The sequence below is a fragment of the Patagioenas fasciata genome, chromosome 5 (genome assembly GCF_037038585.1).
Source record: "Patagioenas fasciata isolate bPatFas1 chromosome 5, bPatFas1.hap1, whole genome shotgun sequence".
Taxonomy (NCBI): domain Eukaryota; kingdom Metazoa; phylum Chordata; class Aves; order Columbiformes; family Columbidae; genus Patagioenas; species Patagioenas fasciata.
Window position 1 is genome coordinate 62,579,099 of NC_092524.1, and position 26,649 is coordinate 62,605,747.

Sequence of the window (26,649 nt, forward strand, 5' to 3'; positions counted from 1 at the left end):
AATGGCACCCTCAGGAGCAGTGAGCCAGCTCAATACTGCACAACAGAACAGCAACAGCATTACTTGATATGTACATAAAAATCAATTTCTCTTTTTGCCTACAGCAGCAACACCCACTGCATTTATTTGTATTCACGCAAAGCCTCCAACAAGGAGCATTCTCTCAGCTATTTCAAGAAACACATTGTGACTATCAGAAACCACTCTCTGCAGCAGGTACTCAACAAATACTGTGGTCTCTGGGAGCACTGCATCTTTTTTAAAGACCTTTTTCTATCCTGGCACTCTCCTGAATGGTTATAGCATTGCTCCCCCAATTTCTGAGCAGCTACAGGCAACCACTAAGTTTCCCCAAGGCACCACAGAGCTGATTTTAGAAAGACATCGCTGAAAAAGTGTTGGCTCCCTCATCTGAGCATTGAATTTCCCCTCTTCCATCAGTCTTTTCATCAAGGGCAGGAGATAGTTGAAAAGCAGAAATCAAAGATAACAGTTGAATTTCATTTTTTGAGAAGTTAGAAACAGCTCTTACTTATCAAGATAAAGAAAAGACAAAAGTCCAAGGGAAACAATACCACAGTAACTGTATGATGACCAGAATAAAACACTCTGCTAGGATCTAGAATTCTGCTTTGAAGGTCGATAGCTACAGGAAAAATGCAACTTTATATTCCATATTACCTTATGTAAGAGTTCACCTTCTAGTACAGAAAATACTCTGTACAAAAGCCATTCAAATCACCGTAACAAACAGGCATAGACCTACTAAACTGAAACTGGAGCATGACAAAGTCTGAATGGCCATAGAACAGAGGAGAAAGTTATTACTCAAAAATCCAACTCAATTCAGCAAGAAAATGTCACGTCCCTGCATGCTCGAACAGCCTTTTATCACCTGAGGAAGTAAAACGATGCTGCTTGACAAGCCTCTGCTCAGCACCTGGGAGGGAGCCACCGCAAACAAGGCACATCCTACACATGGTCAGCTAAAACCAGCCATGGTGCTCTGCAAAGAGGCAGTGTAGGGAGAGTCCCAGTTCGGGTATGGAAGGTGTCCATGCCGCTGGACGAGCTGTGGGACACCAGCTCCTCTGGGAACTGCTTGTGGTGTAGCAGTGGGCAGGGGACATCGATCATGAGCTGGTGTGGGGGGCATCAGCACCAGGATGCAGGAGGTATTGGCATTGGGATGCTGGGGGCATCGGGATGTGGGGAGCACTGTGCACAGAATCTGGGCTTTCACTCCTCATCATGTCCGAACTCCCAGCACTCAGAAAGCAAACACAACCTGAAGTATCTTACACACAATGAGGGAATCATTTTATTAGATTATGGAAGACAGCAGCATTACAGTACAAAAAGTTACAAGAGTAGCAGAAAAAAAGTGTTTTTGGTTTAAATACTCAGGATTATACTGGGGAACATGAGAAGGATAGTACCCTTTTCTAAACTAACTCCTAACCAGGTTATCAAAATAAGTTTTGAATATTTAGCACAAGTAAAAAAGTTACAACAAATATCATTATAAAATGCTTTAATAAATAGTTTCTTTTCTGAAAGGTTTTTTTATTTTTTTTTAAGAACATGTCAAACAAAAATGTACTAAAACAGAAGATCCTGCAAAGCAAATCCTGCGTTCCTGTATAAAATAACTAGTTTCAAAACATTCATGTTTACATTGTTCATGGGCCAGAGTTTGTACTCTCAGACATCCGCTCCTCTCACTGGTAGGGTAGTTAGGTATATGTAGTGTTATGCTTCTTCGGTAATTAAAATAAACTTAGTTTGCCCAGTTAATAGCAATAATAGAGCCTTAAAAAAAACAAGCACGCATAAGCCTTCCATTACAAATAACCATTTCTAATGAGGTACTCTCATTTTCTGAGCTCACCAGCCTTTTTTTCTTTAGAGCAAAAGATGAATAAAGCACAACAGAAACAAGATTGAGCAAAATATTGTTCCCTTCATTAGGCCTGTATTTAAACGCAAAAAAAAAAAGTAATACCACATGTAATTAACATATTCACAAAAGAAAAAAAACAATGCCTCGCTATGTTGGTACTGTACAGTAGATGCACCCATTAGTGTTCTTGAGATGGGCTGAACGTGGGGATAAACAAACATTTCTGGATCTATTTACACGTAAGTGGTTATGTTCCGTAAATACAAATGACCAACAGATTGCTAACATTGATTGTATTAACATCATTTTCTAATCTGGACATAATACCCAAAAAAAGTCTTATAAACTGCCATAAAACCTCCTTTTCTGCAACATAAATTAAAAGGAATGACACGTAAAAAAAAAAAAGACCAAAATATTTAAGTTATTAAATCAAATATACAGAGTGATTCATTTAATATGTACATATTTACAAAAAAAGCACTTTCACTATTAGAAAATAAACTGTGTCAGTTGGGGAACCTAGAGTTCTCACAATTTTACTATATTGATATGGCAGTCTTTGACAGTTGCTATAGAAAAAGTTTAATCTCAAGGCACTTGTCACATGCTTCAATACTGCAATTCTAAAGGAATTTAACAGAAATTAAAAGGCCACTTTTAAACCACAGTTGAAAGATCTCTATATTTTTTTTTGTTCCTATTACAAAGTGTGTAAGGCAAATTTGGAAAACACATTACAGAAGCTACCAACGTAACAAGTGCAGTGAGCTGCCATTAATAGAGATTCAAAGTCAAGAAAGCAGTTTAAAGTTCACACAATGTCCTCAACCAGGAGGTTTTAAAGCCACCATTAAATTAGAGCAAGTAATAAAAAGAAATACATTCTGTAAACAGTGTACAGTCTTTTGTAATAAACTTTACACATATTGAAAATACAACCTCTCCTCTGCCACACAGCGAGTGTATTATAAGTAAACTTTACAAAAATAGCAACTATCAAAGATTACTCACTTTTTTTTCATCTGACAGTAATTGAATAATTTATACAAGGCTAAAGAAACAAAATAAATTTTATTTATTATTATTTTTATTTATTTTTTTTACGCAAAATAAAGAAACTATGAACATTTGACTCCAGATACTTTTAGTCCTTGATGCAAAGTGGAGATGTCAACTTTTCCCCTCCCCAGTAAGTACAGGCGCAGTCTGCCTACATTCCAAATACAGGTTAGTCTCTACTGCCTTCAAAGTTTGACGCATTCACATTTTTTACAGATCTGTTGTCCATTTTGCCTATTTGATGGGATTTCTTTACTGGACTGCTCTCTGATGTGTCAGGTGCCTTTGTCGGCAAAGGCTTTGTGAGTTTGTGAGAGAGGAATTTGTCCATTTCCTCATCTCTTTCCTCCTCTTCATCCTCCTCTTCCTCATACTCTACATACTCCTCTACTGCATCACAAGTCCTTTTTTGAGGAGATATGAAGTTCTTGCATTCATAACGAATGTCTTTGTTACTGTAAGATCTGTCTATAGGGTTTCGAATGGGATTTAAAGGCGCCCACTGGTTATTGGCACCCTCTTCTCTGGGAGGACGACTTCTCTCTCTCTCTTTTCTTCTCTTCCGAGTCCACCACACGCAGATGATTATACAAGTCAGCCACACAATGCTAAATACCACACAAAGAATTGGAACCAAGTAATCTAGAGGGCAAACAAAAAACAAAATAAAGTCTTGAGTTAACAAAACTAGATGTAAAGCACTGGACAGCTGCAAGAGAAGTATTCATAGATAACTACAGGTTAGACCTAGAAAGTTTTTCAGGAGAAAAGAAATCAGATGTCATCACAGAATGTGATAGCTGTCTGAACACACTAGTCCATCTAGAAATGCTCTTTGCTGGTTTAAACTACATTAGAGTTTTCTGTGCTTAAAGATAGGGGCTGAAATGGTACATCCGAGATGCTTTTCCCCTCCAACAGATGAACTGGTTATACAAGCAGCATCTCTTTCTCAAGCACCTAAGCTAAGCTGATCTAGAAAGCCTACAATGACTCTTACGACAATAAATAAAATCTACCCTTGTAGGAGGCAGCCCCTCCAAGTTGCTCCAGAAGAAGTACTGGCACTTGCATCAGAAATATGTCCTGCATTTACTATCAAAAATACGAGTCCTTTACCATCAAGGCCATAGACATTTCTGTATCAACTATCTCAAAAGCATTCAGGTTAGACCTATGTAGCTAAATCCATCGTGCATTCTTTCAGATGTCCCAGTTTCACTTCAGAGTAAAACACCAGAATATTGTCACTAGAGATAAGAGTCTTCAGTGCTCAATGAATAAACAAAAGGAGTTGAGACAATTGCTTGTCTCCACATTCCCAATCACAAAACCCACTCGTGCTCTCCCAGCCACATCAGCCCCAGATTGATTCTCTAGGAAACAATTCCTGAAAATGTTATGTATATTTGGACTTTTTTCCCCTCCTCAAGGGTTTTATTGCTAGGACAGAAAAACAACATTTTCATACTCTTCTTGATAAACAAGAATTCACACGTGTTAAGAGGCAGTAAGATTTGAGGTGCTTTGCATTTTGTAGAGACAGGAGGACTGCTCAAAATCTCTGCAGACAAATGCTGTCAAACCTACAACAAACCTGTGATCCAAAAGTAAATTCCATCTGCAGTTTTAAGACAATTGCTTAGAGAGAAACCTACACATGGCTGTATAAAAACAGCTGACTGCTTCATACCACTGTCATTCATTCTAACACTGAAGTGCCTTCTGAACATATTGTTATGCAGAAGATGTAACATCCTCAAACATTTCCTTCTAGTAAAGGAGGATGAACAAAACAGCAAACATGGTTGGCCTACAGGTATCTAAGTATCATATTTTAGCAGTTTTGGGAAGGAATACACTTCTGGAAAGAACTGCTATTCTCTCTCATTTTTCATAAACAATCTAATACTAAAACATTAAGGGGCAGGGGAGGAGGAATACTTCAAGGAAAGAGGAGCTCTTCATACCAGCTTCTCCAAGATTAGAATAGAAAGCTTGTAGTCTCATGACTGTCACATCTATTATTTAGTCCTATGACTGTGGATCCAAGTTAACTTAATAAAAGGTTATTATAGAGAGAACTGTCTATATAGAGATGTCCAATATAGTTTTTCTTTAAAGCTAGAGAAAATTAATGAAGTGTCTAATGATCATCTCCATCTAGACACTTGAGTGTCCCACAGAAATGAGATTCTCACCACAGACAGGGCTTCACGCCACATTTTGTGACAGGTTTCCACCTATCTCATTCAATTAAGGGCTAACAGTAACACAAACCAATTCAAAGGCCATGACAGTCCAAGTTCCAGTCTACTTCTTCAAAACAACTCCAGTTAAAGGACTATGGGACAGTGGTCAATACCGAGCATCCATATTAAAATAAGGAGTCTGGAAACTATTCTCTAGCACTAGCTACAAGAGAAGTCAAAGCCTATCCACTTTCTTAGAGAATCTTTGAATCTTATTGAGGCGAGAGGCAAAGTAATCCCCATCCCTTTTGCCCTAGCATTTAACACACAATCAGAAGAGAGAGAGGTTGAGGTACGTCAGAACTTCAGCTCTGTTCTTTATAATTTATGCAATTTCTGTTCCAGACAAGAACAAAGCTGGTACACTTCTTCAGGAGAGCTGAGAAAATAACACATTTGCCAAGGCTTTAACAGATGAAAGCCATTCCCTAAGAAGGGAAATGCAAGGGAAGTAGAACCACACAATTTACTAATCATCTGGAGTTCAGGTGGAAGATCTTTCAGAATATTATGTTGAGGAGGTCTAAGAAAAAGTTGTGAGAGCCTCCTACCATTGTGAGACTTCCACTTTGGGGCTTAGTTGGACTGGAGCCTACCAGGGGTCTTACACAAGTCTTTCTCTTGCCTCTCCAAGGCAGGAACATAGGCATGCAAATCTTCAACTGGTTATTGTGGTGTAGCTCTTGGAGAGCCAATATTCAGAGATAAAGGTCTCTCCAATCACATCACATCCTCATTAAGAGGAATGTTACATTTTAAGCCAGCTGTGCACTGGTGAGAAACACATATTGCAGAAGAGAGCGAAGTGCTACATTATCATGGCCAAGATACATGGAAGATGCTAAACATCTTTAGCTCATGTTAAAGTAATTAATACATAAGCACTTCAGAAGAGACTTAGTATCAACATCATGTGTCTTCCCCTCCTCATACTTTCATTACCTTGCAACCTCAGTTTCTACAGTGCAGCAGCATCAAGGGCTGAGGTTGGGTTAAATTTAATGTAGGAGAATCAGCAAGGAACTGAAGAGCACACAAGAAGAACTCATGATCTTGTGAAAGGTGTGCTTAGACTGGAAAACGGGGTTGGAAGTCAAAGCCAAAACAGTGGCAAGGGTAGATGGGGGATATTACACTAGGGATAAGGTTCAGTTTAAACTAGTACAACAAGTACAGAAACCTAATTTTAAAGCCACTTTCTCTTTAGTTAATGATAGCAATTAAAGAAACAACCCAATACATATAGTTTTCCCCAACATGTAATGATAAGACAAGACTGACAGTAGGGGAACAGCAAATGCTTGCACACACAGAGAGAACTTGCATTGAGAACTTTACCTGATGATGAATTCCCAACAACTATGGTCTCTACTTGGACTTCAGTTACTGCCAACATAACAGTGCTGTTTTGCCGCTTAGTGATTGCATTTACTATTGTATTAGCAGCATTCTGTATGAGACTATTATCTTGTTCATCTCGATGTGGGACAAAAGACTAAAGGGAGTGAAGGAGAAAAATAAAGTTACTACAATGACCTAATCATAGAAATCTACTTTTTAAAGGCAGCCACATCTTAATTGAGTTCACTGGGTTGAATTTACCTGACAGTAGTTACAAACAAAAGTTTACAGTAGCAACAGTTACAGCTTGGTCTGTCTGAACTGCAGATACAATGCCAGACTTGGTGGGTAACACACCTACTTGTTAATCTAGCGTATCTCAAATAAGAGGCAGCTGACTTCCACATTACTTACACTGCCGAGCTAAACTTAGTCATAGTTTGGAGCACTTCAAGACATGTGGATTATCTAGATAGAAACTTGGACTAATAACAGTCTGCTCTATTTATACCCTACACTTTGCTTCCTGCATCATGGCTCAGCATGTTCTTTACAGTACTGGTAGAGACAGACAGTCCAGCTTCTGCCTGGATAAACACTTCACTACAAACATTAATTCTTTACTTGGAAACTAAGCAATACACAAGCACGGAGTGACTCCGCTGTAAATGCCTCTAAAGCAAGATTTTAAGCTCAGCAGAACAGTTAGTTTCACCTACTCAACCTGCACCTTTTTCCACTTCCCATTTAGTGCTTGTGTATTTAATGACCATGCTGAAGCAGCCATATTTTAAATGCACAGCAGAAACTTCTTTACATCAAAAAGATCCAACCCAGCCACCTGCAACTGTATCTCCTTCCTGAGAAGGTCAATCACCCAGGATTTCCAACAGAACAGGTAGGCACTTGTTCACGAATTTGGGCTGGTCTAGTCTTCAGAGTAATTTATCAAGAGATTGTGGTAGCCTTCTGTCATTAATGAAACCTGCAGTTTCAGCTATCTAGCACTGTAAGAAATTGTGAGATCACAAACATTGCTTTGAAGTCAGGCTAAGCCACAGATTGCAGTATCTGCATTGAAGTGAAACAAGCTTAAACAACCTCTTCCCCAGCTCAAACTAATAAGAAAAGATTCTCCCATATAAAATAATACAAGTCTCATACTTACAATAGCAACTTCCACTGCATTCTCTGTGGAGTAAGACAGATCACATAAAATTATCAGAGTTCTGTCCCTAGAAACAGTCTTAGTAGCTGGTAAATATCGAATTTCAGAACAGATATTTTCAGTTGTAGTGCCCTGTTAGAAGCAAGGGAGATGGTATGACTTTAGTTCAAGTAAAAGATAGTACATAAAAATAAAACTCCGAAAAGTTTTTGCAGTTACTGAGACCAGATAAAGGCAGCAAAGAGGGCAGCAAGAAAGGGCAGAAAAGTGAAGAATAGGGTTTTAGAACGAAGGGTGAGAAACTGAGCTTGCATGACTATCATAGGACAGTCTGAGCAAATCTTGAAATTTAAAAAGATTCAGTTCTTTAAGATTTAAAAAACAAAATATTCAGTACAAACGCTAATTCTGCCCTGCCCTTTAGACAAAGCACAATCACTAGCAACAGAGTCTAATAATAAAATTTGCAAGCTTATGGTAGCAAGAAGTCATATTAGAAATATTAATCTTCCATGCTCTGACATGGAATATATCCCTGTATATATTGCCATACTTCATTAATAATTCTGTTCTCACCTGGGGGACTTTGTCTCCATTAAAAATTAAAGTAATTCTAGCACAGTCATTGTCCAAGTATCCAGAATTAGGCAGACACTTGATATTGGCAGGTAGAGGTTCAGAAGCACTGCATTCACCCCATTCCGTGCACGGTGGCTGGAAACATTTCATATACTTCTCCTGGCATTCTTGACCCATGGGACACTGGTTATTTGAATTATCCCAGTGTCTATGTAACAAACAAGGCTTTTTCCCACACCACACCTAGAAATTAAAAAGAACAAAGTACTGTTACAGTTAATTGCTCTTATGCATCAAATCAAAATAAGCAATTCACCTAAGATGGTCATGATCTACTCCTGGCTACAAAAAAACAAACCAACCAACCAACCCCGTATTTCAATACTGCTGTTGTCCCAGTAGCAGATGGAGTTGGTCTTCCACAAAACAAGGACATTTTGTATAGACAAAAGAGTAAAAACTGTAAAAAGACTATCCAAGACATCAGTGACTGGGCATGTCTCCTTAGAGGCTTACAGATTTGTGCCACAGAACTGAGTTACATAGAACTTCTAGCATTTATTTTAAACTAGTCATTTATGCTTCTGTAACCTAGAAACACCTTCACAATGATTAATTTCTCTTCCATATTTACACTGAGATCCTTGCCACAGAATGCTGAAGGTGTTAAGAGCTGGTGCACGTTTGTGATAAGCACTGTTCACTTCAACCACTCTCCCAAAAGAAAATCGTACACTGATGCCTCAAGTGCAACGAGCTTCCAAGAACAGCTCCATTTCATGATGGACCCTTTAAGTTTCTATATAATACTACACAGCTATTGGTTTAGGAAGTTATGGATTTCTTAAATCACAGTTGTCAGCAAGAAATCATTTTGTTCCCTTATGCATAAAAGAACCAAACACCATATACAGTTAAGTTGCATTTACTGTACCACCATTTCTGAGATTCTAGTTACCATCATGCACTGTTATCTTTTTAAGACATTTCAAACTTGAAACTGTAACACCATTAAGAGTCTAAAAAGCGCACTTCTAAGTAAGTGCAAGAATAAGTTATTTCTTTGCTTACAGTACATAACTAGCTAAACAAAGTAAGATTAAGGCTGCACAGATTAAGACAACCCAGAGAAATGTGGGAGACAGACTGCAGTGTGAGGCAATATTTTTAGTAATATTAGTGCCCATCTGAAGCTGCCCACCTAGCCCTACAGCTTGTAAGGAGCACCGATCTTGTCCCTCGCCAGCTGTGATCTAGAGCTGCACAGGTAACACAAATCCACTGAGAAATTATATCTTGGAAGGGCTGAAAGGCTTGGTGCACATATATATTAACATGTTCAACCTGTATTTAGGCTAGTCCTATTTTAGTAAGTCACAACCACCAGGATATAGTCCATAATATATCCTGGACTAATATATAGTCCATATAAAGGTTGTAGTTTGACAATTCGTGAACATACTGAAAGGCAACACAAAGTGGTAATTATCACCCCCTGAAGAATCTTTTCTTCCTACATATCCTTTACTTTGGAACTGATGTTTCACAAAACTAGGAGCTCTAAAACTGTGTTTGCAAAACTTTGGCAGAGTGATTTATTTATCCTTCCAAGGATCATTATATCATTCCAGTTCATGTTTCCTTTTCTGCAGAAAGTGCCTGCCTGCTTCTAGAGAGCTTGTTCTAGCAGGTAGAGAGCAGGACAATAGGATTATAAAGACAATCCTATAAGTATTTTTAAAGGAAGTGATTAGGCTTCTTTTTTCTAAACAAAAGGCAGTTTGAGGGAGACCTATGCAAGAGTCTAGATGGAAAAAAAAACAAATATTAACTTGTGCATGAAGAACAATAAGTTTCAGTCAGAAGGATTTAAGAAAATAGATCAAAACGCCTACCTTGGTGCAGTCAATACGACCATCCAAACAGTGGCAGTGGTTGCATTCTTGATCCCACCTGCTGCCATGGGGAAATGTAATTCCTTTAAGCCAGCAAGGCTTTCCAATTCCAATCACTAAGAAAAAAAAGCACATTCAGACACTTCAACTTTTCAAGTTACCAAAGCTATACAAATTTAAATAAAAAACCACTACCTACATCATCAAAACTACAAGCTACATCATGTGTGACCTTACACATCAAAACTATACTGGCTACATTGTACACTAGTGATTTTTGGGTAAAAGTTGACAGAAGATATAGAAATACCTTCTTGGCACCTAGGACCAATTCTTCCAGGGGGACAAGTGCATCGGTATCCGTTTATTTCATCTATACAAGTGGCACCATACCCACACGGGGACGACTGGCATTCATCAATATCTAGACAGAAAACAGATAAAACTCAGTAGTAGGAACATAAAACACTGTAATTAAACATTTGAGATGTAGTCTGACAACATCTGCTTTTCTAGTAAGAAATGGACAGTTTGGCTTTAGAATTAATTTCCTAATTGGACAGTTCTATCATTTCAGCAGTAACCTCTAACAGATTTCTCATAATTGTACCCTAATTGAAGCACTGGTGATCAAAGAAGTGGTCAAATGTTGACTCACCTCACAGAGCAGAGGTGTTGGACAGCTGAAAGTAGTAATTCAGCTATGGAACTCAAGTCCCACATCCTGTTCTGGTGCTAATTTAAGACGTTTAGGCTTCCTAGAAAAGCACATGCTTTCAGGAAGTTATCACAGTGCAAGAATTGAACAATGAAGTTGCTCAACAGTGCTAGAGAAAAGTGACTTACTGTGATACGATTTGCCATACGAAAGAAGAGTAACAGCTCAGTTTGTCACAAACGTTTGATGTCACTTAACCTCAGAACAGTGAGTAGATGAATCTAGTACATACACAGCACAAAACCTCTCAAAAGAACAACCTTGAAGGATTCAAAGACTTAACCATAGAAGTCTATTGAAAAAGGTAAGAGAGCATACTCCATTCAGATGCACAACAACATGTTATTTGTTATCCTGGGGAAGTGACCAAAGGCAACAGAAGCCAACCTGCCAAGTTGTGAGCCATGGGCACCAACTGCTTCATTTTCAGCCATAACTATCCTCTTGTGAAGCGTCTTTCAAAAGCTCTCCTGCCATTGAATATCAGTGCCCACTCCAGTCCCTCAGAAGAACGGTTTAAACACCAATCCCTGACTGATGCACAGTATCGGCTCATCTTCCGTGCTTAAATGACAAAACTTAGAAAGTGAATGTGATAAATAGTAGTTGTGAGACTGTCACCCATGTAGGCAATAGAAAATGCCAAAACCATGCCAAAGGGCTTTTGGTTTTACTCTAGCTTCCTTCGAAAGTGCTCTCAGATAAAGTTTTATGCAAATACAGAAGTATCTAAAATACTACAGGGTTGAACTACTATTTCCTCCTCTCTCCAAGCTACATTGGTGTAAGATTTTCCATCCTCTGTATGCTGAGAAAAGTGACTTAACTCCGTTTCTGTTATCAGCAGAGCTGAGTTTTCGTCTGAGCTACTCCCATTGTCTATATCAGTCTAAACAAGAAAAAAAAAAGTCTGCAGTCCTATCACAAATGCACAGTATTTGCCTTTGTCTACAAACAGTCCTCTCTGCATTTCTTGTCCAGAAAAGGATAATTCAATATCCCTCTCTGCATGTCTGGATCTAGATACAGGATTATCTGCCATCCCTGGTTCTATATCCAGAGATCACAAAGCTGATGCTATCACAAGTGCTACAGTCACTGACTAGAGGTGTTGGCTCATTTACTGTTGCCAGGCTGAGGAAGAAATCTCCACTTGAAAGCAAATCACCATACTGATGGAGTAAAAAGACAAAGTGCAATGGCTTTGAGGCTGGAAAAGACTCAAAGTCTGATCTTCCAAAGAGGGAGAAATAAAATCAGGAAAAAATAAGGTACCACATTCAAGTCAAAATGGTAAGATTCCATTAAAAACAAGAAAACACCACAAAACAAACCAAACACACAAAAACAATATGACTCTTCTACAACACTTCAATGCACTTTTAGGGTCTTTTCAGTTTCTATCCTTCAGGATAATTGCAGTGTAATAGGTTTGTTCCATAGCTTTGAAAGACATTTATCATAGTTCTTCATGCTATTCACATGCTGGCACTACACCTCTGATGTTTTTGTTCTCATTTGCAATGTCTCAGTAGCTTTCTAATGCTAACAACTCAGTTATAAAAGTAATCTTCAAGTTTTAAATATTTTTCTTGATAAACAACTTAAAATTCTATGAAGCCAGCAGCCCAGAACCTTCAGAAATGTCTGACAAAAATCCAACAATCAAGTCTTTGACTATAATTTAAGCCAACTCATTTCAGCTCCACATAATGAAACAAAGAGAAGAACATGAATTGCCATTATTTAAAAGGTATCACTACCCAGCTGACTGACAGGTGGTTTCCGTTTTATTATTTGTAATTCAGCTAACCAAACGCAAAAATGGTCAGTGTGTTCTTTCTGACTTGTGCGTCAGAATGGTAGGACCTTTCAGGTCTTTACCCGCACAGGTACTTACTAATTCTGCAGTCAGGACCAGCAAAGCCAGGTGCACATTCACATCGAAACCAGTTCACACCATCAACGCAGATGCCTCCATTGTAACTGCAAAAATAACAAATCCATCATTATAACGAGAGTTCTCAGGATAGATTCACTAGTTTAAAGATGAGTAAAAACCACAGGTCTCACACAGTGTGTTCTCATGCAAATTTCTGTTGTCTCTGCTCATGGTACTTTCTCACTATTCAACAATGCAGAATTAAAAAGTGCTTGGTAATTCTAATATGAGTCTACATAATAACACATCTACACTGTTTCATTGGTCTCTAATTAAAGCTTTGTTAATTAAATCCTTTGCTGCTTTTTAGGGGGACGATCTACTCCCACCAACAGAGAAACTGTACTGTTAGATAAACAACGTTGTTAGTAAGTCACCTGTTAAAACAGCAACATCCTACACAAGTGTGTGCATGTGTGGGGAACTGTATCAACAGAACTCAAGAAAATAAAGCAGCACTGTAAAGTGAATATGGAGAAAGCCCCATCTTTTGCAAGGTGTGTTTTTAAAATATGAAGTACAGGTTATTGCATCAAAATGGACAACAGAGAAAGATAAGGTAGATGGTTTGCTTCATACGCATATCAGTATTTTTCCCCTTCAACCATAAATATCAGCCTCTATTTAAAATACTCCCATGTATCATCCAAAAAATTGTTATTGTTTTTAAAACACATTTATACATAGTATTTGATTCAACAGGGCATTTTTATATTACCTAAAATTATTTACTGTAAACTAACAGATTTTAATTTCTCATCTTTTATCCCAAAATTCAATCGTAGATGCCAATTCGTATCACTATAATTCACTAGTCAGTTCTGGCACAAAGATTACACTAACATACTTTTATCTGTTCATATATGAATCAATTCAGGATTGTTTTATGGTCTTTGTTGTTATCAAGAAATAGGTAAGGCATATAAAAAAGTTGTTTTAAGATTTTTAAGGAGGCTGGCTTTAATTACTTTATGGTATAATTAGTTCTAATTGGAATGGAAATCCATATTTGTGTGCTCACTTTCATTTTCACGATAGGTACAGAACTGGAATTTCCATACTTACCATGGGTGAGGGTTGCAGTCATTGGTATCTATAGAAAAAGAAATAGAGATTAGCTTAACTAGTGGCATATTTTTTGTCTAATGTGTAATATTATAGTTCAAGAGACGTTATATTTGATAAGGAAAGAAAACCAAAGAAAAATACAGAACTGAACATTTTCTTCCACACTTGCAAAGAAAGTTCAATTACACCTAATACACCAAAGAAATACCTTACATTTTACGAATATATGAACAAATACTAAATTTTATAAATTCAGTGTATTTTAATACATCAACAGCACAGACTGAGATGCAGCATGATGGGAACATAACAAAGACAATAGTGTATTGCCTGCATTGGTGGTGGATTCAACCAGGCTCTTAAAAGCTTTCTCAAGGATTACTACTACTTTGGCACTTCATATGTATACATGAAACTAGCCAGATTTCATGAATCTTTCCCATTTTAAATGACGCTGAATTATTTGTTAGCATTTATACTAGCACTGTCAGTTTTAGAACAGCTAATTAAGTCATACATCAATACCACAGTAATTTCACAGTAGATTTAGAGTTAAAAACAGCGCTCAAATTTAGATTTCCTTTTTTTCCTCTGCGTTACACCTTGGGTATTAAAAAAAATAAAAAAAAAAAAATATATCAAAGCTCCAGGCTTTCCTCCACCTAACCAATCCATTGTATTGCTATGTCAAATTAGTTAACTGCTATCCTCAGATAAAATAATGGAATATACACTACTGCCTGCCTTTCCACATACTTTTCATTATTAAATATTTCTGAGGGTTTTTTTTTGCTCTGCACATGTTCATAAATAATATATTTCTATACAAGGTTGAAAATCTTATATCGGTAGAGACTAGGTACAAAAACAAACCCAAACATGACAAGCTCCTCATTCATTGCTCAAGCATCTACCTCCCACCCTGAATGATTCCGATATTTTGGCATAGGAACTCCATAAACTTGTTTTGTTTCAGTTAATACTTCTGTGACAGACGCTCCTAATATCCCAGGGTAATGCAGTGGAAGGAGGGAGAAAAACCTTACTCTGTGTGCATGTACGTCCTTCCCATCCTTCTTTGCAGATACAAGAAAAGGAATCTCCACTGCCAACACATGTTCCACCATTCATGCAAGGGTTTGGAATACAGCTGCTGTTTTTAGCTTTAAAAACAGAAAAGGTCTCTATTTAGCACAGAAAATAGAAGCTATTTTATCATCTGAATATGTCAATATCACAATCCCGAATAGCACTTAAGTCAACAGTGCAAGACTTCCAAGAAGGCCAAAAGACTCCAAAAATAGTCACATGACATGATATAGCCTCTCACCTACCTTCCCCATCACCCCAATTCAATTGTTTGAATCACGAAGTTTTGTTAAAATAAAAATCTACATTTTTCCTATCTTTGCAAGCATTCTTCAAATACTGCTAAATTCCTACTTTGGCAGGGAGTTACCCAGGTCATGAGGTGTACTTCATAATGAACCACTAGTTATTTCAAGTTCAGGTTTTGATTAAATGCTGCAATTTTATCTAAGAAGTAGAAAAACTAGACTAAATTACCTTCATCCAACTTCTTGGTTATAAATGGAAGCTTCATATTTAGAAAAATGTACCAAATTCCCAAACAGATCAGAGTAGCTCCCTACGGTAGGCAGTAACCCTGCAAATCTCCCCTAGGAAGAACCACTTCATTTTTCCTGAGTATGTCTGCTCATACACCTCTCAATCACAAAGTCAATCACATTATGAACCTTCAAGCAACATGGCAGGCGGATAAGTTCCCAAGAAAACTCTGCAAAGACTAACAAGAAGACACAAGACCAAGTGTTCCAAATTTGCTTAGGAGAAGCTACCCAAGAGCATGTAAGCAGCCTGCAGAGAAAAATCTTCCAAAAAACTCAGTATCATTTCAGGTAAGTGGAAGAAATTACTCTAAACTTTAGTCACTGGCCAACTGGAACAACTTTGAACTAGCCAGCTGGAAGAACAGTGTGCCTGTTTACAAAGAGCTAAGTATTACTTAAACACTTCTCTACTTCTTCTGGCTGTATCTGTAGACAACTTAAACTTACCAGTGTTGCAAGTACTTCCTATCCATTCTGGAGGACACGAACAGCGGAATGTATCTCCATCATCATAGCATGTTCCACCATTGCTACAAGTATTTGCATCACATTGGTATTCACCTATACATCAAAATAAAACAGTTTCAATTTCAATTTGCCTTGCTAAATTTTAAGACCAGGTACTTTTTAATCACAAAATTACTATTTAAACACAACAGTACTAGAAACACATAGTTCCACTTGCTGTATTACAGTAAACAACAAAAGTAAAAGAATCTAAGGGCATCTCTTACAACACTATTGCACTACATGAAGGAATAATTTTTTTAAATGTTCCATTTTGTTGCTGGGAAACTGGGAGAGGTAATGAAAATATGCTTATTATTTCACTGCAATTGTTTTATTTTAAATTTCAGGAACTCCAGCCTCCTGAGAAGAAAGAAAACAAATCTTTGGGTAAACTAAAGATCAAAGTAAAGAACACTTACGTGAATGGCAAGTTTTGCCTTTCCAGTCATTCTTACACTCACAATAGAAGTCATTTACCAAATCAATGCATCGGCCACCATTGTGACATGGGTTAGGAGAACAGTCATTGAAATCTAGAGAAAGAGTTATTCAAATTAGATGATCTAGCCTAGCCAAGCCCATGAGAAAGTATAAAATAGTATACATTTCCTTCATAAATAACTACTTAGGAAGACTGTTCTTAACTGTTATGTAAGAAAAAACTTTCTAGTAGGGACCCACAATGTTCTGAGAAGAATCCCCAACCCAGGACATCCACATGAGACAATCAAGGCTCCCTCTCCTGCTTTATGTCTCAAAACACAGAAAGTTAAACCCTTTAGATGGCTTAACCATATATATACACATACATTTAGTGCATTATGGTTGAGACTTGATGACCCTGAGGCTCCCTTCCAACCAAAATGATTCTATGATTCTATCTATATGTGTGTATACACCCAGTAAACATATACCTAAACATACATGAATTTCAGACAAAATTCTTTCTACTGGAGACAAGCATTTTAACAGGTATAACAATATTCCAGACTGAACTTCATCTAGGTGACACAAAAAAACCACTTTTGATAGTGACAGCTGCCAAAGGTTTCTCAGTCTTTATTTCACATCTTAATTGGTGCATGTCCTGTACTAAGTCTGAGAAAGTCCTTGTCATCACATTTTAGAACGAGCTTCATTCAGAGTAGAAAAAGAACCAGCTGCAGTTTCCTCTAAGATAACTTAACCATGAACTAGCCTAGTACACTTCTTTGTCAGCTAAGGCCCAACATGTCTCAAGCCAAGGCAGCAAGAGTAAAGAGCTGCTCCCACTGAATCCAGATTGCCAAACACCAATGCGTATAATATCAGGCTTCAGCAGTTCTCTTCTTACTAAACAAACAGATATTAAATTTACAAATTCCTTCAATAAGGCAGGAGAACATTATAGCTTGCACTTGCTTAAAGCTAAAAGCTTTTCAAGTTCGACAACTACTATGTATGAGTAGATTTGTTAAGGGACAAAATTTATGTACAGTAACTACACTAAGAAATATATATAGCAATAAAAGCTACACAATGAGTAGATTCCCAAACAAGGTATATTCACTTTTGCTTCTCCTCAGCAGAAAAACAAGTTCTCTCCTCCCGAGATATGCGCTATACTACGTCAAAGAATTTGACTACCGTCCTATTAAAGCAACTAAGTCTCTAGAGCTGCTACCCAAAACTCTTATTGAAAATAATTCTGCAAGCACCACCAGGTAGAGTGTGATGATAAAACAGAGAAACTACCCCGTTATTTTTAACCACACACCAACCATCACTAACTGTTACAACAAAGCTGCAATATTTCACCCTGCAACACTTAGTAGTACTCACTTGTGTCACACAATTCTCCTTCCCAGCCACTTGAGCAGAAACATCTAAATGAATCAACTTCATCGATGCACGTCCCACCATTCTTGCAAGGTTTCCCAAGACAATCATTTATATCTATAACAAAAAGTCAACAATTATTGCTCAAACTGTCCTCATCTACCTAGAGGAGTGATCTACACTTGTCTCTAGAAAAGCATCACGAAGTTATATTCCATTTGTACATATGTCAGAACAGCTCAAACATCAGTGTTCAAGCCTGGTAAGGTTTCTAGATGCATTCTCTCATATATACCAAGTCAAACTAGAGCATTAAGTTTACCTGGCAAAAATAGTCACGTGTTTAAAAAAACAAACCAAACACCCAGAACAGCAATACACATGCTTCTAAACCGTGCTGTCAATGTGTCTGTCCCTTCTTTATCATTCCCATGTTGGAGTAACCCATGGCTTCTTGTAAGACTGTACCTAGAAGTAGCAGGTACAGACATTCACACTGAAGCTGGAAGTGCGAACCACTACAAAGACAATTGTTACCAGAAGAAACTGGATTTCAAGCAGTTCACCTGCAACAATGCTCTATGCAACTTAAACTTTAATAATGTTGTAAAGATTCGAAACAAAAACTTTAAGAAAATAATTTAGAAGAAACTCCTACTTACTTTCATGACAGTATATTCCAGTAAAACCTCTTTCACAGGCACAAGTAAAATTCCCTCCTGGCTGACTGATACACCGTCCATGAGGACCACAAACATTAGATGAAATGAAACGGATTCCTTCTTGGGTAGCATTAGTGAAGACTTCTATTGTACAGCTGTCTATTACTAAGAATGAGAAGTATATCATCAGATTAATAATCTGTATCACCAGTTTTTTGTTTTTAAATTGTTATCCAGAAATTAAGGTTAATCACAATTTGAGTTACATTGACTACCCTGTTTCCCCCCAAATAAGACAGGATCTTGTATGTTTGCTCCAAAACTTGTTACTTTTTCACATGTATAACTGCCTGAACACTATTTAAATTGATTTTTTTAATGGACTATAACTAAGGTTTATTTTTGGAGTAGGGCTTATATTTCAAGCATCCTCAAAAAAAACCTGAAAAATCACATAGGGTTTATTTTTGGGGAAATGGTGTAAGTTACCCTCCACCTCTTTATAAATAAGAATTGTTACGAGCATTTCATCTCACTGTCTCACTATTTCATAAAGTCCAAATGAGTATAATAAAAGTGTCTCTGCACTATGCTATTCTCAGAAATACTACTTTTCATTTTTAATGTAACACCAGCAGGTTAAGACCAGTTCCTGGACAACAGCAGGTACCTTTACAAGAATTGTTCTTGCAGTGGTCCTTGAGATGAGAACAATTCTTTCCATCATAGTCATCAGGGCAGGCACAGTAATAATCTCCTCCCAGATCATAGCATTTAGCCCCATTCTGGCAAGGGTTAGGTTCACAGAAATCAATATCCATCTGTAAGGAAGACCATAGTTAGCAGCAGCTGCTTCATTTCCCTGGAGTAAGCAGCATTATCTCTGTTGCCAAAGAAACAGATGAAGCTAATGTACAAGGAACCTCAACTTTAAAAAGGTTTATGAATCATACATATTGCATTCCATACTGCAACACAGAAAGAAACTTCAGGTTTCTTCAGCCACTCCTAATACAAAGCATTTCTGATACTGCTAAAAGCTATTCCTTTGCAGGAGCCTAAATAAGCGCATTTGCAATAATTAGCAAAGAACAAGCCATTAAGAGATTCTTGCTGCAACTATTCTCGATCATTTTAAGTCACTTCTCTGTCCTTCACACCCATGTACTAAGTGTTACAATGCAAGTTAAATACCGGTGCACTTGTTACCATTGTGTCTGAAAGACACTTGAAATACACAGAACTTTTAAAAAATCTGATTCTCTAGAGCAACTTCTTTTCCCATCTCAATCAAGACATAGAATTTATTATAGAACCAACATAGCTTGGAAGGGACCTCTAGAGGTCAGCTACTCCCCAGACTCCCGCTCAAAGCAGGACTAGTTACACTAGGCTGCTCACGGCCTTATTCTTACAAATACTATCACCATGGCAATTTAAACACAGAAATACTAGGTATATTTTGAACACTTATCATCTGATTCAAAAGCAAAATTTAAACCTAGCTTTCATAATAAAACCCTTAACACAGCCAAACTGCTGTAGAAAGGTAACTCTGCTTCTTCTGCATCTCAGACTGGTGCATAAAAACTGGTGAAGCCCTAAATTGTCCTCAAAATCCACAAAGTAGCCTCAAAAGGGATATTGATATATCACAGCATTTTTCCTTCAAATTGTTATTCTTAAGTCTTGCTTTCCTCCCATTCAAGTGAGTTTTTTCCCCCTCACATCTCGTGAGAAAGGCAGCTTTCTCAACCTTACAGGCATAATTCAGTCCAATAGTGGACGTGGTCAATATTTTTAGTAATGTTGTAGCTAAATAGGAAAAAAAATTCAAAGCTAACCAAAACAGGAGTGCAGATAGTGTTAAGTATTTAAATTCAGAGAAGCACGTTGAACTCCAGTTGCAAGAGATATTTTTCAGCAAGCTATTTTGTGCTCTCATATGGAACATTCAAAGCAAACTACAAAACATAAGTAATGTCTGAGAAAGATTCTCAGATCTCCTCTATCAGATGTCTCCATTTGTTTCCTTCCATTAGTGTAAATTTCCCCTTCCCAATGCAAGTTCAGTAGCTGGTACTTTAGCATCTGGAATCAATGGTACATATTTCCTGCAACACACAAGGCAAGCAGCCAAGTCCCCCCTATTATTCAAACAGATTTGCTAAAACTTTAATTACACAGTATGCTATGAATCAGCTAAGAGTAGAGCACTCGAGCTATGATCTTTATGTAGAAATAGTACATCAGCTATCAGGTACTACAGTGGCTTTATTAAACTGGTCAGTATCTGCAACCCTTTTTAATTTTCAGGAAAAGGAGAGCATTGTTTCATGAACACCACAAATAATATAAAATAAAACTACTTCAGCATTTAAAAGAGATCATCCCAATGCCCTCCATGAAAAATTCTGGAGCAAATCCAACAAAATGCTAAGCCAACACTTCCAGCTGATGCTGTCTTGCTAACCATAATACTTACATGAATTTGGCTATTAGTGAAAGCCAGAAAGTACACACTTCGGGCAAGATAATTTTACACTGAAAAGTATAATGTCCTCCCTAGAAAGAGGGAGATCTTTATCATTGAGTACTTTATGAATTATCACTAGCACTTCAGTATTTCAAATCTGAATCCTTATTTAAGTACTAGAACTACATGCTCCTAAAATGATCTCAGAGAGAAAGACGACTTGCAGATCTGCCTGCCTTTAATTATGTGGACACTCCTACCAACAACAGTAGGACTACTTGAAAAGTAATTCAGTTACGTACTTCAGAGTTATTAGGATAAAGATCTAAAACATTCTAGTGTAACAAAAGGACACAAGTCTTAAGAATGGCAAAGGAAAATGTTTCAAGCTTAAAGAATACTCGCAGCCTTAACACATTTAGGAGAGCCAACACCTACGTGCAACAATTTGCAGTTTATCAGGCTGCAAATTCAAGTGTTACAGCTACTATGACAGCACTGTACAACAAATTGGCTTAATTCAGAGTATCAAGTAACAGCTATGTTAGTCAGTAATGCTCTAGGGCCTTGGGTTACTCCCATTTAAAAACAGAGACATGTTTCTTTCAAGAATTCAATCCAAGTATTGCAGTAATGTCACCACCACCCTCACCTCACAGAAGACTCCCGAGAAGCCCTGTGAACACAGGCAACTGAATCCATTTACCAGGTCCTTGCAACGGCCCCCGTTTTGGCACGGATTGCTTTCACAGTCATTTGTTTCTATCTCACAGTTTTTTCCTGTGAAACCGCGAGGGCATAAGCAGTGGTAACCATTCACTTCATCCTTCACAGAGGTGGAAAAGAGGAAAAAACAAAAAGCAAAATTAGAAAGATTTGTTTCTATGTTGCACAGAAGAATTCGGGTTATTTCTGTATTCTGGATTTGCAAACAGCAGTAGTACTCCATAATTTTTTTTTGTGAAACAGTGCACGAATCTGCAAGTGTGACACTACGCTTTTAACATTTAACCTCATTCAATCAACTTGTAATTCCAAACTATAGAATTCGTAACTATAACAAGATTAAATTTCAACATAGCATGTAATAAATAAGAGTTACCTTACAAGTCCCTCCATGTTGACATTGTCCATGACAGTCATTAATATCTACGGATAGAATATGCAAGGCATCAGAATTTCTACTAGAAGACTAAGCTGTAAAATACAGGTCTAGCACAAAAATGGAGATAAATTATTTTCAAAAAGGAATTTACTAGGTGTTTCAATGGAAAACACCGATGCTTGATGTCTAAAGAGATTCTTATTTTTAAAATTATATAATAGAAAAATCACATTCTATACTTCTATTAATATTATAGTGTAATAATAGCTGATAACATTTAATTTAATTGCTAATTTCATATCTAACATTTTAGCTAAAACTTATTACAAATTGAGTACATGACATAATTCAGAATCAGGGATAAGTGAGATTTACTGGAGTTACATAACTGTATATTCTAAGCTCATTTTAATACCAATTAAATCTCTAAATTTTCAAACAGTATTTTCAATTTACATTGCTGAAGTGAGAAAAACCCTGACAACAGGTATTTTTTTCTTGTACATGTGTACTATCATTCATCATAAAACTTTTTTTAAAGAATAAAGCATCCTATGGTCAACATACATACTAAAGAAATACTAACTGATATGACAATTTACTCCTGTCCATCCTGGAATGCAGTCACAGTAATATCCACCAATGAGATTTTTGCAAGAGTAAGCATTAACACAGGGTTTCCCCTCACACTCATTAGCATCTGTGAAAGAAGATAAAAGAAAGAAGAGAATAAAGAACAAACCAAGAAACAGATTACCACCGCACCAAGCAAAGTTTCCATGCAATCCAAGCATCAGAAGCTCATATTACACATTGGTAGGGTGCTAAAACAATTTAACATACTGCAGGTTTTAATGCACACTCTATAGTAGCACATGCATGTTATCTTACTTCTCTGTTTGCCAAAACTCAAAAAGGTAATATGTTAGTCATGGCAAATTCCTTCCTTGCTTCCATAAGCTTATAGTCACTGTTCTGCCACCATGAAGAAGGAGCTACCATCACCAATGCTGTATTTTGAAACAGAAATGTTATCGGGCATTCTAGAGGAACTATTGTAAGTAAGCTTAAGTTGGGGCTTACATAGTCACAAGTTCACTTGAAACTCCTGGCTTTAGGATCTACTAAAGAAGAGCTAAGATACCAATAGCAACACACATCTTCAACATTCTTCAATAAATGTCAGAAACACACTTACACAGAGTAACTCATTGTTTACAAATAATCTCCAGTGGTCTTCAAAACTTTAGAAGGTAATTACTTACCAAGCTGACACGTTGCTCCAATCCACTGTTGTGGACATATACACTCAAATGCATTAACACCATCAATACAGGTCCCTCCTTGAGCGCAAGGGTTAGATGCACATTCATCAATATCTGGAAAGTCAAAGTGTGCCTTCCATTACATGAGTTAAAACTTGGTTTAACCTGTACTGTGGGAGTGTGTCTTTTTGATTGTTTGTTTTCTGTGGTTATTGTGTATTTGTCTTTTTATAAAGTTATTTCAAGATGAAAGGGGAGAACGTACAAATAAGCTTAGGAACAGACTAACATTTCTAACCTAATTTTTACTTGGGCTTTTCTCACACCTTTGAGATATGGCAGTGAGGAACTCAAATTTTCTATCTGCAAACAGCAGGAAGATTCAGTTAATCTGCCCAACAATGAACACATTAATTGGAAGTCATGTTCCTAGATCAGGAAGCAAGTTTAGCCAGTATATATAAATATATATATTTTTAATATAATTGCTGTCAAAAAACAGATACAAAAGCCCATTATACAAATCACAGGCAACATGCAAATCAATTACATGACTCCACAATACATTTCAACTACTTCCCTGTCTTTCAAACCAGACATTTAAGCAGCATTTGAGTAATCTACTCTTCCATTCCTCTAAGAGGAAGAAAACCTTTCACATTCATTTTGTATTTCTTAAAACGAATCCATTTTGCTTTAGACCAGCTAAAGAGTTAGAAATTGTCCTACAACCTTTGGCAAAAGGGCGTTTCTCTGGATGCAGTCCAACTGTGCTTTTGATAACCTGCAGATCTCAGCTGCAGCAAACAGACACCGCTAGCTGCACAGTACCCGACATACAGGTGTTAAAAGATAGGTAAGAATACCATTAAATTTCATACCCACAGAACATGATATTATCAAGTAAGCTGTATCAACCCTTCCAACCTAATGGGTCAGTCATCAGCAAATGCATACGCACCAATAGCACATGTTGGTCCACTCCACCCTGATGGGCAATGACACTTGAAGCCTGATGAAATTTCATGACAAATTCCACCATTAGCACAGGGGTTAGATACGCAAGCATGCTCCGCTGGAAAGAAAGGGGGAAAGAAATTCTTGCTCAATACTCTTCCAGTATCAATTAAGGGAACTTATACAGTCAGAAATTGCGTTCTGATTTAAAGTGACTAAGAGCATGAGCAGTGGAAAGGTACCTGTAGAGAAGCTTGAAGCCTCCCTCTCCCAGCTGTAGAGAGGAAAATTTCCAGTAGTAGACTGAAGCAGGATTTTACTGAATGTGCATCATCCTTCATATCTACTGGCTAGAAAGCCTAAAGGCAGACAGGTCACTATCTCAATATCCCAGGAGCCAGAGAGGTTTCCCATTAACCTACTGCTTCCAGCCATGCACTCCCACCTCTGGAGTGCTCCAGCACTTTTTTTCCTCCCCCTTCACTGACACAAAACAGATACGCTGTATGCAGAGGTCTGAACAGTAGTAGTAGCTGAAGTATCAAAGGTCTGTTTAGCTTCATTCTAATACTGTTCCTTGGAAACAGCAAAGAATAGAGCTACTTGTAATTGTAGGCAGTGCTGCTTGTTGTCGCTCCATGTAGGGCTGTAACTTGCAGAAGCTGCACTAAGTAACAATCAAGTTGAGGAGGAGCAAGGTGTATGCCATCACTTCTGATACTTTCCCTCTCACAAACCAAGGAAGCTTTTGGAAAGAATAGAGCAATCCCATTACTAGGTAAGACTTCCTATTGACTGCTAGCATTTATATTTTGGAATCTTGCTTTCAGTGACGTTACCCAGTTTGCAAACCATATGTACATTGCCTATGATGTTAGGTACTACTACCTAAAGCAGCTCATATACCAATCTACTGACAATAATCAGTACAGAACTCATCATATGTATGGCTCACTTTACCCCGTTTCCTTGTCTGAAGAGCCAAGGTGCTTCCCCACAACTTTTAGGGCAATCTAAAACAAGATTTCATCCATTTTGGCCAAAACTTCACATCACATTCTAATAGCTGAAGTAAAATTGAAGTTTTCATAGTATCATTAATATCATATAGCACTTTGTAGAAGTTAAAAGGTCTACATCCTGATAAATGTGAAAACCTGCCAATAATAGTTTAGTGAACTTAAAGCCAAACAGTTGAGTGAAAAAAAGGGTTCTTTCCATCTGCACTTATAACTACCAAGGAACAGCAAAATTCAGAGAAGATTGAGAATATCACATTAAAAAAAAGGATTTAACAATCCATCGTGACAAAGAAAGTCACTGCAGAACATCCAACTGAATACTACACGTGAAAAGGTTGAACTGAAAGCTTTTTTTTTCTATAAACATCAAATCTTTAAAGCAAAATAGGAAAGAAACAGAAACTGTGCACTTGCCCCTTTATCTCCAGAGACAGAATAATTAGGAAAAGTCTCCAAATACCAAAATTGTCTCCAGCATGTGAAAATTTTGGTCTTTGTGTAACACATACACATATAAATATAAGAAGCACTTTTTCATCTTGGACAGACACAGACCTGTTAGACTCTAGTCAAGAACGCATACTTCATCAGAAACATGATTTAAAAGCTTTTCTCTGTTTTGCCAATGGGAACAGGGAAGAAACTTTTTCTTTAGACTGTTCAAGGTGATCCTGTAAGAGGGCTTCAGCACATTTCCATAGCAGTTAACATCAGCATTATTATTTATTAACAGTCCTATATGATAGGATGATTTTAAAAATCAAGTTTCAGAAACCACGCTAGCTTTTGGAAAGGAAAACACAGCTCCTTTACTCTACAAAAAATATGCAACAATGAGCATATAAAGATGCCACCTGGCTAACTAGAATGTAGCCATGCCTAAAGTTTCCAAATTCTGAAATACATGCAATATCCAGAGGTTTACCAATTTCGCAGTTCTTTCCAGAGTAGCCATCTGGGCAAGCACAGCGATACTCATCTGGTTCAGTATTCATACAGGTTCCACCGTTCAGGCAGGGATGGTGATTTCCACAGTAATTTAGATCTGGACAAAGAAAAGTGTCAATTAACATGGAACACAGATGTCACCATTTTAAACCCTAGTCAGACATACAGATGCCTTTCTGGTTTGAACATCATTCACCCACATCATCCCCATATTCCATTAGCTAGCGTGTCACCTGGTAACTATCCACAGAACAGAGAAGGATGAGCAAGAGAAAGATGTATGAGTTAGAAGAATCAGGACCATTCCAAGTCCTTTGTCTTAAACTT

At 37.5% G+C, this 26,649-nt stretch overlaps 1 protein-coding gene across 1 annotated transcript in view; it reads right to left on the reverse strand.

Moving 5' to 3' along the window:
• Positions 1-1,294: 1,294 nt before the first annotated feature.
• The window catches only part of JAG2 (jagged canonical Notch ligand 2), a 72,171-nt gene continuing 46,816 nt past the window's right edge, over positions 1,295-26,649 (reverse strand). The window contains exons 7-26 of the mRNA XM_065838752.2: positions 26,300-26,419; positions 24,357-24,470; positions 23,396-23,509; positions 22,717-22,830; positions 22,128-22,174; positions 21,678-21,851; positions 19,220-19,370; positions 18,550-18,714; positions 17,891-18,004; positions 16,489-16,602; positions 16,007-16,120; positions 14,975-15,091; positions 13,926-13,953; positions 12,819-12,904; positions 10,511-10,624; positions 10,201-10,316; positions 8,303-8,548; positions 7,727-7,858; positions 6,556-6,712; positions 1,295-3,607 (exon numbers count right to left, since the gene is read on the reverse strand). Of these exons, the coding sequence (XP_065694824.1) occupies positions 3,135-3,607; positions 6,556-6,712; positions 7,727-7,858; positions 8,303-8,548; positions 10,201-10,316; positions 10,511-10,624; positions 12,819-12,904; positions 13,926-13,953; positions 14,975-15,091; positions 16,007-16,120; positions 16,489-16,602; positions 17,891-18,004; positions 18,550-18,714; positions 19,220-19,370; positions 21,678-21,851; positions 22,128-22,174; positions 22,717-22,830; positions 23,396-23,509; positions 24,357-24,470; positions 26,300-26,419 (2,810 nt within the window). The 3' untranslated portion in view covers positions 1,295-3,134. The remainder of the gene's footprint in view (positions 3,608-6,555; positions 6,713-7,726; positions 7,859-8,302; positions 8,549-10,200; positions 10,317-10,510; positions 10,625-12,818; positions 12,905-13,925; positions 13,954-14,974; positions 15,092-16,006; positions 16,121-16,488; positions 16,603-17,890; positions 18,005-18,549; positions 18,715-19,219; positions 19,371-21,677; positions 21,852-22,127; positions 22,175-22,716; positions 22,831-23,395; positions 23,510-24,356; positions 24,471-26,299; positions 26,420-26,649) is intronic.